The 13,869-nt window shown below is 43.0% G+C and overlaps 1 protein-coding gene across 3 annotated transcripts in view; it reads left to right on the top strand.

Moving 5' to 3' along the window:
• F8 (coagulation factor VIII) overlaps positions 1–13,869 on the top strand; it is a 143,016-nt gene that overhangs the window by 18,026 nt on the left and 111,121 nt on the right. For all 3 annotated transcript variants that reach the window (XM_027534282.1, XM_027534281.1, XM_027534283.1), the window contains exons 3-5: positions 2,264–2,385; positions 5,991–6,113; positions 10,771–10,983. In XM_027534282.1, the coding sequence (XP_027390083.1) occupies positions 2,264–2,385; positions 5,991–6,113; positions 10,771–10,983 (458 nt within the window). The remainder of the gene's footprint in view (positions 1–2,263; positions 2,386–5,990; positions 6,114–10,770; positions 10,984–13,869) is intronic.

The raw sequence follows: 13,869 nt of genomic DNA, 5'->3' as shown, positions 1-13,869 counted from the left end.
AGAAGCACAAGCTGGAATCAAGATTTCCGGGAGAAATATCAATAACCTCAGATATGCAGATGACATCACCCTTATGGCAGAGAGTGCAGAGGAACTAAAAAGCCTCTTGATGAAAGTGAAAGAGGAGAGTGAAAAAGTTGGTTTAAAGCTCAACATTCAGAAGACTAAGATCATGGCATCCCATCACTTCATGGGAAATAGATGGGGAAACAGTGGAAATAGTGTCAGACTTTATTTTTGGGGGCTCCAAAATCACTGCAGATGGTGACTGCAGCCTTGAAATTAAAAGACACTCCTTGGAAGGAAAGTTATGACCAACCTAGACAGCATATTCAAAACCAGAGACTTTACTTTGCCAACAAAGGTCCATCTAGTCAAGGCTATGGTTTTTCCAGTGGTCATGTATGGATGTGAGAGTTGGACCGTGAAGAAAGCTGAGCGCCAAAGAATTGATGCTTTTGAACTGTGGTGTTGGAGAAGACTCTTGAGAGTCCCTTGGACTGCAAGGAGATCCAACCAGTCCATTCTAAAGGAGACCAGTCCTGGGTGTTCTTTGGAAGGAGTGATGCTAAAGCTGAAACTCCAGTACTTTGGCCACCTCATGCGAAGAGTTGACTCATTGGAAAAGACTCTGATGCTCGGAGGGATTGGGGGCAGGAGGAGAAGGGGATGACAAAGGTGAGATGGCTGGATGGCATCACCGACTTGATGGACGTGAGTTTGAGTGAACTCCAGGAGTTGGTGATGGACAGGGAGGCCTGGCATGCTGCAATTCATGGGGTCGCAAAGAGTCAGACATGACTGAGTGACTGAATTGAACATAATTATGAAATGTCTGATTCAGTAGCTGATCCATGTGTAAATGGATGTGGGGGGTGTGTGTGTGTGTGTGCGCGCGCGTGCGCGCGCACATGCGCATGCTCAGTAGTGTCCAACTCTGCAAACCCATGTACTGTAGCTCACCAGGCTCCTCTGTCTATGGAATTTTCCAGAGAAGAATACTGGAGAAGGTTGCCATTTCCTTCTCCAAGAGATCTTCCCAACCCAGCAATCGAACTCATGTCTCTTGTGTCTCCTGCATTGGTAGGTGAATTCTTTATCACTGAACCACCTTGGATAATTGGTGGTATCTGGTAATTTTAGGTATATACTGAAAAAATTGAATTCAAGGTACTTAGATGAAAGTTGTAGTATTTTTTAGAGATAAAATTGAAGGATGTTATAGTTATTGTTTTGGCAAAGGGTTTTTTGGCTGGTAGTGTATGAGTATTGATTTTATGCTTTTTCTTATTGTATGGCACTTAATGTGTCAGATGACTTTTGAAAACAGTGTTTTGATTTGATGGTGGTGGTGGTTTCGTTGCTAAGTCATGTCCGACTCTTGTGACCCCATGGACTGTAGCCCGCCAGGCTCCACTGTCCATGGGATTTTCCAGGGAAGATTACTTGAGTGGATTTCCATTTCCTTCTCCAGGGGATCTTCCTGACCCAGGAATTGAGCCCGGGTCTCCTGCATTGCAGGCAGATTCTTTACCAACTACGCTATGAGGAAAGATTTGCTCTTTGATTTGATAGATGTTATGAATTGTCTGGGCTTCGCTGGTAGCACAGCTGGTAAAGAATCTGCCAGTAGTGCAGGAGTCCCAGTTTGATTCCTGAGTCAAGAAGATCCACTGGAGAAGGGATAGGCTACCCTCTCTAGTATTCTTGGGCTTCCCTGTTGGCTCATCTGGTAAAGAATCTGCCTGTAGTGTGGGAGACCTGGGTTCGATCCCTGGGTTGGGAAGATCCCCTGGAGAAGGGAACAGCTACCCACTCCAGTATTCTGGCCTGGAGAATTCCAGCGACAGCCTGTCCTGGTCTGTCCAGGTGTCTATAACAAAATACCATAGACTAGGTGGCTTATAAACAATAGACATTTATTTCTTACAGTCTGGAAGCCAGACATCCAAGATCAGAGTGCCAACTGATTTGGTGTCTGGTAACAGCCCTCTTGCTGGTTCAGAGATGCCATTTTTTGTTGTAACTTACATGGTTACAAGAGGTGAGATATCTCTCTTGGGGGTCCTTTATAAGGGCACTAATCCCATTTGCGAGGGTTCTGCACAGAAACATTCAGTCTCTAGCAGGGATCCAGATACCATTTCCAGTCTGCCTTGTTTATGGTAGAGGAGAGTGGGATGGAAGCATGACCTCCAGCTATTTTTCCAAGCATGTTCAGAGAAGGGTCAACCAAAATGAATGACTTTTTCTCTTCACACAGGTTTCCTCCCAGAGTGCCCAAACCTTTTCCATTCAACACCTCAGTCATGTACAGAAAGACTGTGTTTGTAGAGTTCACGGATCAACTTTTCAACATCGCCAAGCCCAGGCCACCATGGATGGGTAATGTAAACAAGATTGACTCTTGTGAAACTGGGTGTCTTGTTTCCTTGCAAGAATTACCCAGCCTTGGACTGCAGTTTTTTAAGAGGGCAGCTGCCAAAGAAAATATCTTCTTGGTCAGCCTTCCCTTATTACCACCTCTTGGGGAAATACACTGACCAAATGGTCTCAGTCTTCTTGCCTGGATCTCCTCCTGTGTTTAGATGTTCAAGTGCCCTTTATCTTGGACCTGGGTTCATTTTCTTTTTTCTCCCTGCTTTCAATTCCTAGTTGGTCTTATCCATGCTCATGGCTTTAAAAGATCATATATGCCAGTAACCCCCGAGTTTATATCTTCAGTTCAGACTCCTTGTTTGATACCTCCACTTAGATGTCAAATAAGCATGTGAAAGTGAAAGTTGCTCAGTCATGCCCGACTCTTGGTGACCCCCATGGACTATACAGTTCATGGGATTCACCAGGCCAGAATACTGAAGTGGGTAGCCTTTCCCTACTCCAGGGGAATCTTCCCAACCCAGGGATTGAACCCAGGTCTCCCACATTGCAGGCAGGTTCTTTAACAGCTAAGCCACCAGGGAAGCCCAAATAAGCATGTAACAAGGTGTTAAGATTTCCTGTCTTAGAATTATTTCTGAGAATTATAGCTGACAAGTAGTCCCAAATTCTAAAGAAAGATAACAGCCCACCTATTCAAGACTTGTTCAGATAGTGCTCCAAATTGGTTCAGCAACCTTTAGGCCATCATATACCTTCAAGTTTTATAAAAGAAGGCTAGGAACTTATGAAAAACTTTAGGTTTGAGGATTTCCTGTGAAAGCATTTTTGGTATTTTGTATATATCCCCACGGAGAGGAAGGATCTCCCCTCCCCACCATGTCAAGCTGCAGTGAGGGAGGCTTTAGCAGAAATGTTTAGAAAACTTGAGAGAATTTTTGGCACTTCGAGGATACTGATTCGTGCCTCATTTTTATCTGGAAAAAACTTTCAAGGCCAAAGTCTTGCGGAGTTTCCCCTATGGCGTCAGAAGGAGAGTGGGATATGGCAGAAGCTGACTGCACCGCCACTGTTAGGTGTGAGACCAGGAAGATTATTGGACAAAACTTGCCTCAAGAAGACCCTGCCTGAGAGGACTTTTTGCCAGGGCTAGGTGATCCCATCAGAGAAGATCTGTGTGATTGCACTCTCAGAAGCACAAAATGAGAGGAGAGATAAAGTGAAAACTGGACAGGGCATATCACAGGACAGGGGGAAATGGAGTAGGATGTCACCATACTGAGAGGGAGAGAGTTCTCAAAGAACTCACATAAGTTCTCTAAGAAAGAAAGATGTAGAAATTTGGCCTATGCCACATGCAGGGGGTACCAAAGCCACATTATCGCTAAACGACCAAGAAAAATCTTGTAATTATGCCTTTTTTCCACTCCTGTCCTAAGCTCCAACCTTAGAAAGTCCAGAGGCAGTAAGGTGATTGGCGAGGGAAGGCGAGAAAGCAGTGAACCTGCTAACCAAATATCTTTTTCTCCCCATTACTGATTTCTGAGTCTATTTCAGAGCTGAACTGGAGGAGGGGGGAATCCCTGAATCGCAGGAAACATCAAAAGTTTGCTATGAGGCCAGACTGGACTTCTTAGTACCTACGATAATACTGTTAATATGTGAAGGTTACCTGGGGGAAAATTGGGATTGCTCAAAATGCGAGAAAGGGAAATTCTACATACAATTAAAAACTATGAAAAAGAAACCTGTTTCATATTTTCATCCCACTAAATCCAGTCCATTCAGTAAAGCCATTTGTAGGCCTCATGCTGCGGTTCATGGGGTCACAAAGAGTCAGACACGACTGAGCAACTGAACTGAACTGTACTTTGTATAGACTTCCCTGGTGGCTCAGACAGTAAAGCGTCTGCTACAATGCGGGAGACCTGGGTTCAATCCCTCGGTTGGGAAGATCTCCTGGAGAAGGAAATGGCAACCCACTCCAGTATTCTTGCCTGGAAAATCCCATGGACAGAGGAGCCTGGTAGGCTACAGTCCATGGGGTTGTAAAGAGTTGGACACGACTGAGCGACTTCACTTTCACTTATATCTAGTATGACTGTCTGTAAGTCATCAATTTCCTCCAAATTTTCTGTGCCATGGCCTGATGACCACTCAGTTGCACAAATCAAAATCACAGGAGTCATGCCTGGTTCCGATGTCTTTCATGCTTCCCTCCCACCCCATCTTCAACATGCAACTTATGAGCAAGTCTTGTTGACTTGCTGACCTAAAATAGACTACCAGATGTCTCTCCAGAAAAGATGGGTTTCTTGAGGATCAGCAGAGGATGGCAGTTTGGTGTCTGAAACCATAGCAAGTTGCAAACAAGTCCTCAAATAACAAGAAGAGAAGAGCACAGTTCGCAGAGGGGTAAAGGAACTTGGAAGGGCTCAGGAAAACAGAGAGTCCACGGCTGCTCATTGATTGAGTCCTTGCCAACAATGATGAGGAATTTTTTCCTCCTTGGGCTCTGCTATTGTTACAGGGCATGAGAGTTCCCCTTCTGGTCTCGAATTCTATTTAACTGATGTTTCTTTCTTTAATATTTTTATTAATATTATAAATATTCATTCAAAATATTATTTTGAATGTCTTCCTCCAAAACAAGTCTCCAATCCATTTCTTCTTCTAAATTCCTGTAACCTCCATAGTCTTACATGTTATATTCCCTGCCTGCCTCTATAACCTTCTTTTCTGCTATCTTCTATCTCATTCACTTTGCTTCAGCCACAGGTTACTTTGCTATCTTTAAAGTATCTTCTGGTTGCTGCCTCATCATTTTCTAGTATGCCACCATGGTTTACAGCATTTATAACAACCTAAAGTTTTCCTGTTTATTTACATATTTAATAGCTTCCCTCATGGCTCAGTTGGTAAAGAATCCGCCTGCAATGCAGGATACCCAGGTTCAATTCCTGGGTTGGGAATATCCCCTGGAGAAGGGAAAGGCTACCCACTCCAGTATTCTGGCCTGGAGAATTCCATGGATACAGTCCATGGGGTCACAAAGAGTCGGACATGACTGAGCGACATTCAGTTTTACTAATGTCTCTCTAATTTGATCTCTATGGCCTATCTTCTTAATTACTTCTTGTCTAGTGCCTAGGATGGTTTATAGAATATAGTAGGAACCCAATTATTAGTTGAATGAATCAATGCATTGAATGCATTGCCGGAAATCTGTCCTCAGAACAACCGTAAGGCTGGGCTGGTTATAGAAGTTAATGTATTCATTTGGCTACTACTTTTTATCAGTAATCTGAAGGACTTGCTTCTCTCCTGTGACTTTGACCATCATTTTTGTGGTAACAGATTTTTTGGAGTGCTACCTTCCAAATGGGGCTTCCCTGATGGCTCAATGGTAAAGAATCAGCCTGCCAATGTAGCAGATGTGGGTTCCATCCCTGGCTCAGGAAGATCCCCTGGAGAAGGAAATGGCAACCCACTCCAGTATTCTTACCTGGGAAATCCTATGGACAGAGGAGTCTGGTGGGCTATAGTCCATGGGGTTGCAAAAGAGTCGGACATGACTTACCAGCTAAACATCCTTCCAAATGACATTGCAGGTCTGCTGGGTCCAACTATCCAGGCTGAGGTTTATGACACCGTGGTCATTACATTTAAGAATATGGCTTCTCATCCTGTTAGTCTTCATGCTATTGGCGTATCCTACTGGAAATCTTCTGAAGGTGAGTCAAATGCCCTCCTATGGTTCAGTCATACTATGGACAGAAGAGTAGTGAGTATAAGGTCATACAGCTAATGAAGGGTGGAGTCAGGATTCAAACCTAGGCCCATTGCATGAAGTCAAGAACATTGTTATTTTGGTCTTATCCCAAAGCTTGTCTCTGTCCTCTGTTATCCCTTGGGGAAATAGGCCACAGATCCTAAAATCCCACTTTATCTGCCTTCTTATGCCGAGAAAACTTCCTAGGGAAGATCAAGGCCATTGGTGTAGCAATGAAAGTGAATTCTCCTTCTCCTTCCTTAGATTCAGATTTTTCAGACATTTCCTTTCCCTCCCCTTCTTCCAGTTGCTAAAATATGAATGTCACCATGTGGTTAGGGCCAACTAGCTGAAGCACAAGCTGACCTCATTACAACAAAGAAAAAAAAAAAAACAAAAACCTGTTTGGCCACAATTCCCATAGTGCAAGAAGGAATGAAAGGGAATATCACAGTGGACCCTGATATTGCCCAGATGGACTATGACATATACAGATCAAGAAGTTTCAAGCAAATCATCAGTACATTATTGGAGCACATGTCCTGTACTGTATGGTCTGACTATGCTTCGATGTTGACTAAGTTCTCATGCAAAAATGAAGAGTACTACCTTTCTCGGTTGCACTCCTGAGGTCAGGGCAGACGTGGACTGAGGGAAGGTGAAAGATAGGAGCAGGCATGGATATAGAGGAAAAGGCATCTCAGGTTCTGCCCCATGCCTAACAGGCTATTTCCATGAGGCTTATCTACTTGAAGGTGTCCAGAACTAATCTAGGCTCATTTTAGAGAGACCAGGGTTCCCCCAATTCTGCACCTAGGAGCTCAGTATAGAGATGACTGTTTTGTACCCTAAGCCTTGTGAGTTCTAGGAAAATAATCTGTCTAATCTGTCATACATACAACAGTCCAGGAAGAACACAGTGAGTCAGTGGCCTAATACCCATGTGATTTATAGTCCTATCACAAGCCTGTGTGTTTATATGTTATCATCCACAAATTCTTGGCCTCCTTAGATTAGCCTAGGGGCCCCAGCATGTAAGGTAAATCCATGATGATGGTAAGTATAACTTTGCATGCTTATTGACCTTTCTGATATCCTTTAATAAACTATCTGATCAACTGTTTAAGTGCTTTTCCTGTTACAAAGACAATGATTTGTTTATCTTTTTCTGATTGATTTGTAGAGTTAGTTTATATATTCTGAATACAAATCCTCTGACACATAGAAATATTTACATATCTTCTTCCAGTCTGTAGCTTGAATTTTCACTCTTTTGATAATTTTTTTGGTAAAGTTCTTAAAGTTAGTGAAGCATGAAAGTTCAAACATTAATGAAACACACAAAAAAGGTATCACATACTTTCCTTGTATGTTAGACTTTGGGTCCTGTTTAAGACATTTGCCTACCCCCAAGTCATGAAGGATTTCTTCCATGCTTTCCTCTAGAAGTTCTATTATTTTGCCTTTCATGCCAAAGTCTATAACCCATCACAAATGAATTTTTGTGTATGGTTTTCCGATAGCATTTTAAAACAGTTTTATTGAGGTTTAAATTACATACCACAAAATTCAGTCATTTAAAGTAGTTTGATGACTTTGACTCAATTCAGACAGTCATGGGGCCACCAACACCAACCGTGTCAAGAAGTTCTGGTCTTGCTGTTCAAGCCCCATTCCCACCCCCAGCCCCAGGCAACCACTGAGCTGCTTTGTAAGCCTGTCATGTTAATCTCCCAAACCAAAACTCTGGGAAATTGTATTTCAGTTCAGCAAATGGCCATCCCTTCCTCCAGAGCAGGAGGAGTACATTTCCCTACCATATTAGTATTGGACATGACCACGTGACTTTTTCTAGCTAATAGAATCTAAAAGCATAAGATGTATGTCAGGACAGCTAATTCCCATGGAATGTCTGTCAAAGGAGCCAGAAGGAGAGTTAAAAGCAGATCCAGGGAAATTTCAAGTTTGGTCTTGAGCTGAAAAGGGAAACCCGGTGCTAGAGAAATTCTTTTAAATTATTTTCTGGACAAGTAGGGTTCTAACACCACCCTAGGCTGTAAGTAAGGCCACACAATGAGGCTATGAAAGACAGCATGGGGACAGACAAGTTAACAGGTGCCGACCCAAAGCTGCTGAGGTGAAGGAAAAAGCAACTGAAAGCACGAGAGAGTGCAGTGCAGTAGCCTCTGAAGCACAGCATTTGGCCTGTGGTTGAGTACTCATGCCCAGGGGTCACTGAGCTGGGGTGTCTGAGCAGGTCAGGCTCTGGGACCCTTGACCATGCCTGGGGCAAGGCTGATACAGCTGCAGGGGGGTGAATAGAGGGCTTTCCAGAACATTCTCGAATGTTCCCAACAGTGTCGTTCGGAATGTAACAGAAGATGGCAATTGCACAAAATGCATTCTGCTCAGAGTATTTGCAGGTGGCTGGTATAGAAGCTCAAGTAAGACTCTGCAGACAGAGGTTTCCCAAAGGAAACATACCTGAGTAGACATGGCAACTTTCAAGGCTATGCACAATGCTTTTGCCCAGGCACCACTTCACTTGGTCTGGACAAATCACCTTTGTCTTCACTGAAGGACAGACCTTGTTGTGAGCAACCTGAGTCAAATCCAAGATCTCAGGTTCCAGCTGTCAACATTCTCCTATTTTGCCAGCCGTCACTCTTTCCCTCCCCACTCCAAGAATTCTTCATTCTCCTTGGGATCCACAGGTTCCTGGCCTCCTTGATTTCTATTCTACTCTCTTGGCTAAACTGCTACCCTGGTGAAATCTGTTCTCCATCTCTTCTACTAGCAACCAAGCAAATGGCTATAGTTGAAATAAACCTTGCACCTCGCCTTAAGCGGTGCCTTACCACTGCCCAGATATCCTCCCAATCCACTCACTGTCCTCATCAAGACAGATGCAGTTTTCACACACTCTTGACCTCTCATTAACCCCTCATCCCTCTCCCAACTATACTATTAGGTAAGAGGGGATTCTTTTGCTAATGAAATATTTCAAACAAACAGAAAAAGGTACAGGAAATAATAGAGCCAACAAACATGTACCCATTAGCTCACTTTGAAAGTGACAGTCATTCAGTCATGTCCTACTCTTTGCAACCCCATGGACGATAAAGTCCATGGAATTCTCCAGACCAGAATACTGGAGCGGGTAGCCTTTCAGTTCTCCAGGGGAATCTTCCCAACCCAGGGATCGAACCCAGGTCTCCCACATTGCAGGTGGATCCTTTACCAGCTGAGCTACCAGGGAAGCCTGAGAATACTGGAGTGGGCAGCCTACCCTTTCTCCAGCGATCTTCCCGACTCAGGAATCAAACCGGGGTCTCCTGCATTGCAGGCGGATTCTTTACCCACTGAGCTCTGAAGGAAGCCCTAGCTCACTTTGGCAAATCCTTTTTGAAAACTTTTTCTTTTGTATGGCAGTATAACTGATTAACAAACAATGCTGCAATAGTTTCAGGTGGACAGAGAAGGAACTCAGCCATACAGATACATGTATCCATGCTCCTCCAAACTGCCCTCCCATCCAGACTGCACTTTGGCAAATCTTAACATTTTGCTGTCTTTGCCTACTTTATTTTAAGAAATTAAACAGAAGACACAGTTGAAGCCCCCTTTTTACCTCTCCATGATCCCCTCTCTTCCTATCCAAATGTTTTCACTATTCAGAATTTGCTACCAACCCACAATCACACAGAGACATGACGACATTCTCCATCCTGAAGTGCAGCTCATGTTTTTCTAAATGTCCACCAGGGTCTGCTAAGCACCAATATTGGTCCCCTGTTGCTTCTGGATGAAGCCAATTGTCCCTAATGCCCAGTGGAGGGATACCCATTTATAAGGGAGGCTGCTTTTGTAGTGAGTCAATGCAGGGGTCTCCTGTGCTCTGTTAGAGAGGTCCCTCTATTAGATGTATAGCTATTGTGGGGTAAGATGGAGTATAAATGAAGAACACCCTGAATGCCTTGAATGCTCTGGAGTCCTAGAGACCATTATGAATTCAAGAAACCAAGGTGAGTTGTTAGAAAAATAGTTCAATAACAGTGTAAGTGTTATGGTCAGTGCCTTTGAATATTTTCTACTTCTGTCCAATGAAATGACCTAGAACCAATAACACTGCTTTAAGAATGAACACACATAGTGCTCATTGTAGAATAAAGGTATCAGATAATTCAGAGGTCAATTTTAACATCACTAAGAATGAGAGAGCAAGAAAATATCTGTTAAAAAAATCTCTGCATCTCACCCTTCCCTGACCCTCACCAGTGCTTACTAAAGAGTCTGAAACAAAGCACATACCCAATGTTTGTCTACTGAATTGAACTGACTTGAATTAGGTAAAAAGATGGAATAATGGAAGCAGTATTATTGTTACAATCTGAAGTTCTCACAGAACCACTCAACCACTCACGTTTGCCCTAGTGGTCATGAACTCCTCTGAAATACATAAGGCGGCTTCTCTTCATTTATAGCTGCTGCTGTTTAGTATTCCAAATTGTTTCAGAAAAGTTGGTTCTTGCATAGAGTCTACTGGTGACAATAAATTTGATGCCTCCTCGAGTGGGCAATGGGCGTAGAAAGGACAACTTTATCCCTCCTTGATTTAGGTGCTGCATATGAGGATGAAACCAGCCAAAGGGAGAAGGAAGATGACAAAGTCATTCCTGGTAAAAGTCATACCTACGTCTGGCAGATCCTGAAAGAAAATGGTCCAACAGCCTCTGACCCACCATGTCTCACCTACTCATATCTTTCTCATGTGGACCTGGTGAAAGACGTGAACTCAGGTCTCATTGGAGCCCTGCTAATTTGTAGGGAAGGTAAGTATAAGAAAAAGTAGGAAGTACAAACATCTGTGTCGATTCATAAAAAATGGTGCTTCACTCTTTAATCTGAAAGAGGTTTCTTTTGCTTCGAATCATGGCCATGGAAAGGAGAATAGTCTCTGAGATGAATAGAACCCCATGGTAGGATCTATGCATCCCATATAGCCACTATGCACTCTAATGGCCAACAAAAGCCAAATTCTAGAATTAGGTATCTCTTCTCTTCCCTGGTGGCTCAGACAGTCAAGAGTCAGCATACAATGCTGGAGACCTGGATTCAATCCCTGGGTTGGGAAGATCCCCTGGAGAAGGAAATGGCAACCCACTCCAGTATTCTCGCCTGGAGAATTCCATGGTCAGAGGAGCCTGGAAGGCTACAGTCCATGGGTTCACAAAGAGTCGGACACAACTGAGTGACTTCACTTTCACTTTCTCTTCTTCTGCTTTATGCTTCACATATCCTATGGGCTTTCTCAGTAGTCCTTTATACAAATTTTGCATTAGGTTCCTTGAAACCTCCATGAAGGTAAATAGTACATCTAAGTGTGTGACTAATGCTCAAAATTCTCCAAGCCAGGCTTCAGCAATACGTGAACCATGAACTCCCAGACATTCAAGCTGATTTTAGAAAAGGCAGAGGAACCAGAGATCAAATTGCCAACATCCGCTGGATCATCGAAAAAGCAAGAGAGTTCCAGAAAAACATCTATTTCTGCTTTATTGACTATGCCAAAGCCTTTGACTGTGTGGATCACAATAAACTGTGGAAAATTCTGAAAGAGATGGGAATACCAGACCACATGACCTGCCTCTTGAGAAACCTCTATGCAGGTCAGGAAGCAACAGTTAGAACTGGACATGGACCAACAGACTGGTTCCAAATAGGAAAAGGAGTACGTCAAGGCTGGATATTGTCACGCTGCTTATTTAACTTATATGCAGAGTACATCATGAGAAATGCTGGACTGGAAGAAGCACAAGCTGGAATCAAGATTGCTGGGAGAAATATCAATAACCTCAGATATGCAGATGACACCACCCTTATGGCAGAAAGTGAAGAGGAACTAAAAGGCCTCTTGATGAAAATGAAAGAGGAGAGTGAAAAAGTTGGTTTAAAGCTCAACATTCAGAAAGCTAAGATCATGGGATCTGGTCCCATCACTTCATGGGAAATAGATGGGAAACAGTGGAAACAGTGTCAGACTTTATTTTGGGGGGGTTCCAAAATCACTGCAGATGGTGATTGCAGTCATGAAATTAAAAGATGCTTACTCCCAAATCATCCCCCATCCCTCTCCCACAAAACATGTATAGTATCATATAAGAAACGAATCACCAGTCCAGGTTCAATGCAGGATACAGGAAGCTTGGGGCTGGTGCACTGGGATGACCCAGAGGGATGGTATGGGGAGGGAGGTGGGAGGGGGGTTCAAAACAGGGAACACGTGTACACCCATGGCAGATGCATGTTGCTGTATGGCAAAACCAATACAATATTCTAAAGTAAAATAATAATAATTATATAATAAAATAAATAAAAATAAAAGACGCTTACTCCTTGGAAGGACAGTTATGACCAACCTAGATAGCATATTCAAAAGCAGAGACATTACTTTGCCAACAAAGGTCCGTCTAGTCAAGGCTATGGTTTTTCCAGTAGTCATGTATGGATGTGAGTGTTGGATTGTGAAGAAAGCTGAGCGCTAAAGAATTGATGCTTTTGAACTATAGTGTTGGAGAAGACTTTTTTTTTTTAATATAAATTTATTTATTTTTGAGAGTCCCTTGGACTGCAAGGCGATCCAACCAGTCCATTCTAAAGGAAATCAGTCCTGGGTGTTCTTTGGAAGGAATGATGCTGAAGCTGAAGCTCCAGTACTTTGGCCACCTCATGCGAAGAGTTGACTCATTGGAAAAGACCCTGATGCTGCGAGGGATTGGGGGCAGGAGTAGAAGGGGACGACAGAGGATGAGATGGCTGGATGGCATCATCGACTCGGTGGATGTGAGTTTGAGTGAACTCCGGGAGTTGGTGATGGACAGGGAGGCCTGGTGTGCTGCAATTCATGGGGTCACAAAGATTCAGACACGACTGAGCAACTGAACTGAACTGAACTGAATGGTGTATAGGCCATTTCGGGAGGTTAGTTTGTCATCTGTAACCCCAAAGCAAAAATCTGAGAAAAGCAAGAATTTATACATGCTTATAAGTTCTTATGTTAAAAATCATAGTCATTTAAATTAAACCTTTTGTTTTATGTATTTTTTTATAGTCATTTGGAGTTTATTCTTTTTTTTTTTTTTCCTCCTAGGAGCATGGCCCCTGCTTTTATTTTTGTTTATTTTTTAAATATAAATTTGTTTATTTTAATTGTAGGCTAATTACTTTACAATATTGTATTGGTTTCGCCATACATCAATATGAATCTGCCACAGGTGTACAGGTGTTTCCCATCCTGAACCTGCCTCTCACCTCCCTCCCCATACCATCCCTCTGGGTCATCCCAGTGTACCAGCCCCAAGCACACTGTAACATGCATCGAACCTGGACTGGCGATTCGTTTCATATATGATATTATACATCTTTCAATGCCATTCTCCCAAATCATCCCACCCTCGCCCTCTCCCACAGAGTCCAAAAGACTGTTATATACATCTGTGTCTCTTTTGCTGTCCCACATACAGGGTTATCGTTACCATCTTTCTAAATTCCATATATATGCGCTAGTATACTGTATTGGTGTTTTTCTTTCTGGCTTAATTCACTCTGTATAATAGGCTCCAGTTTCATCCACCTCATTAGAACTGATTCAAATGTATTCTTTTTAATGGCTGAGTAGTACTCCATTGTGTATATGTGCCACAGCTTTCTTATCCATT

Source organism: Bos indicus x Bos taurus, chromosome X (genome assembly GCF_003369695.1).
Source record: "Bos indicus x Bos taurus breed Angus x Brahman F1 hybrid chromosome X, Bos_hybrid_MaternalHap_v2.0, whole genome shotgun sequence".
NCBI classification, from domain to species: Eukaryota; Metazoa; Chordata; class Mammalia; order Artiodactyla; family Bovidae; genus Bos; species Bos indicus x Bos taurus.
This window is presented reverse-complemented; position numbering and strand designations above follow the sequence as displayed.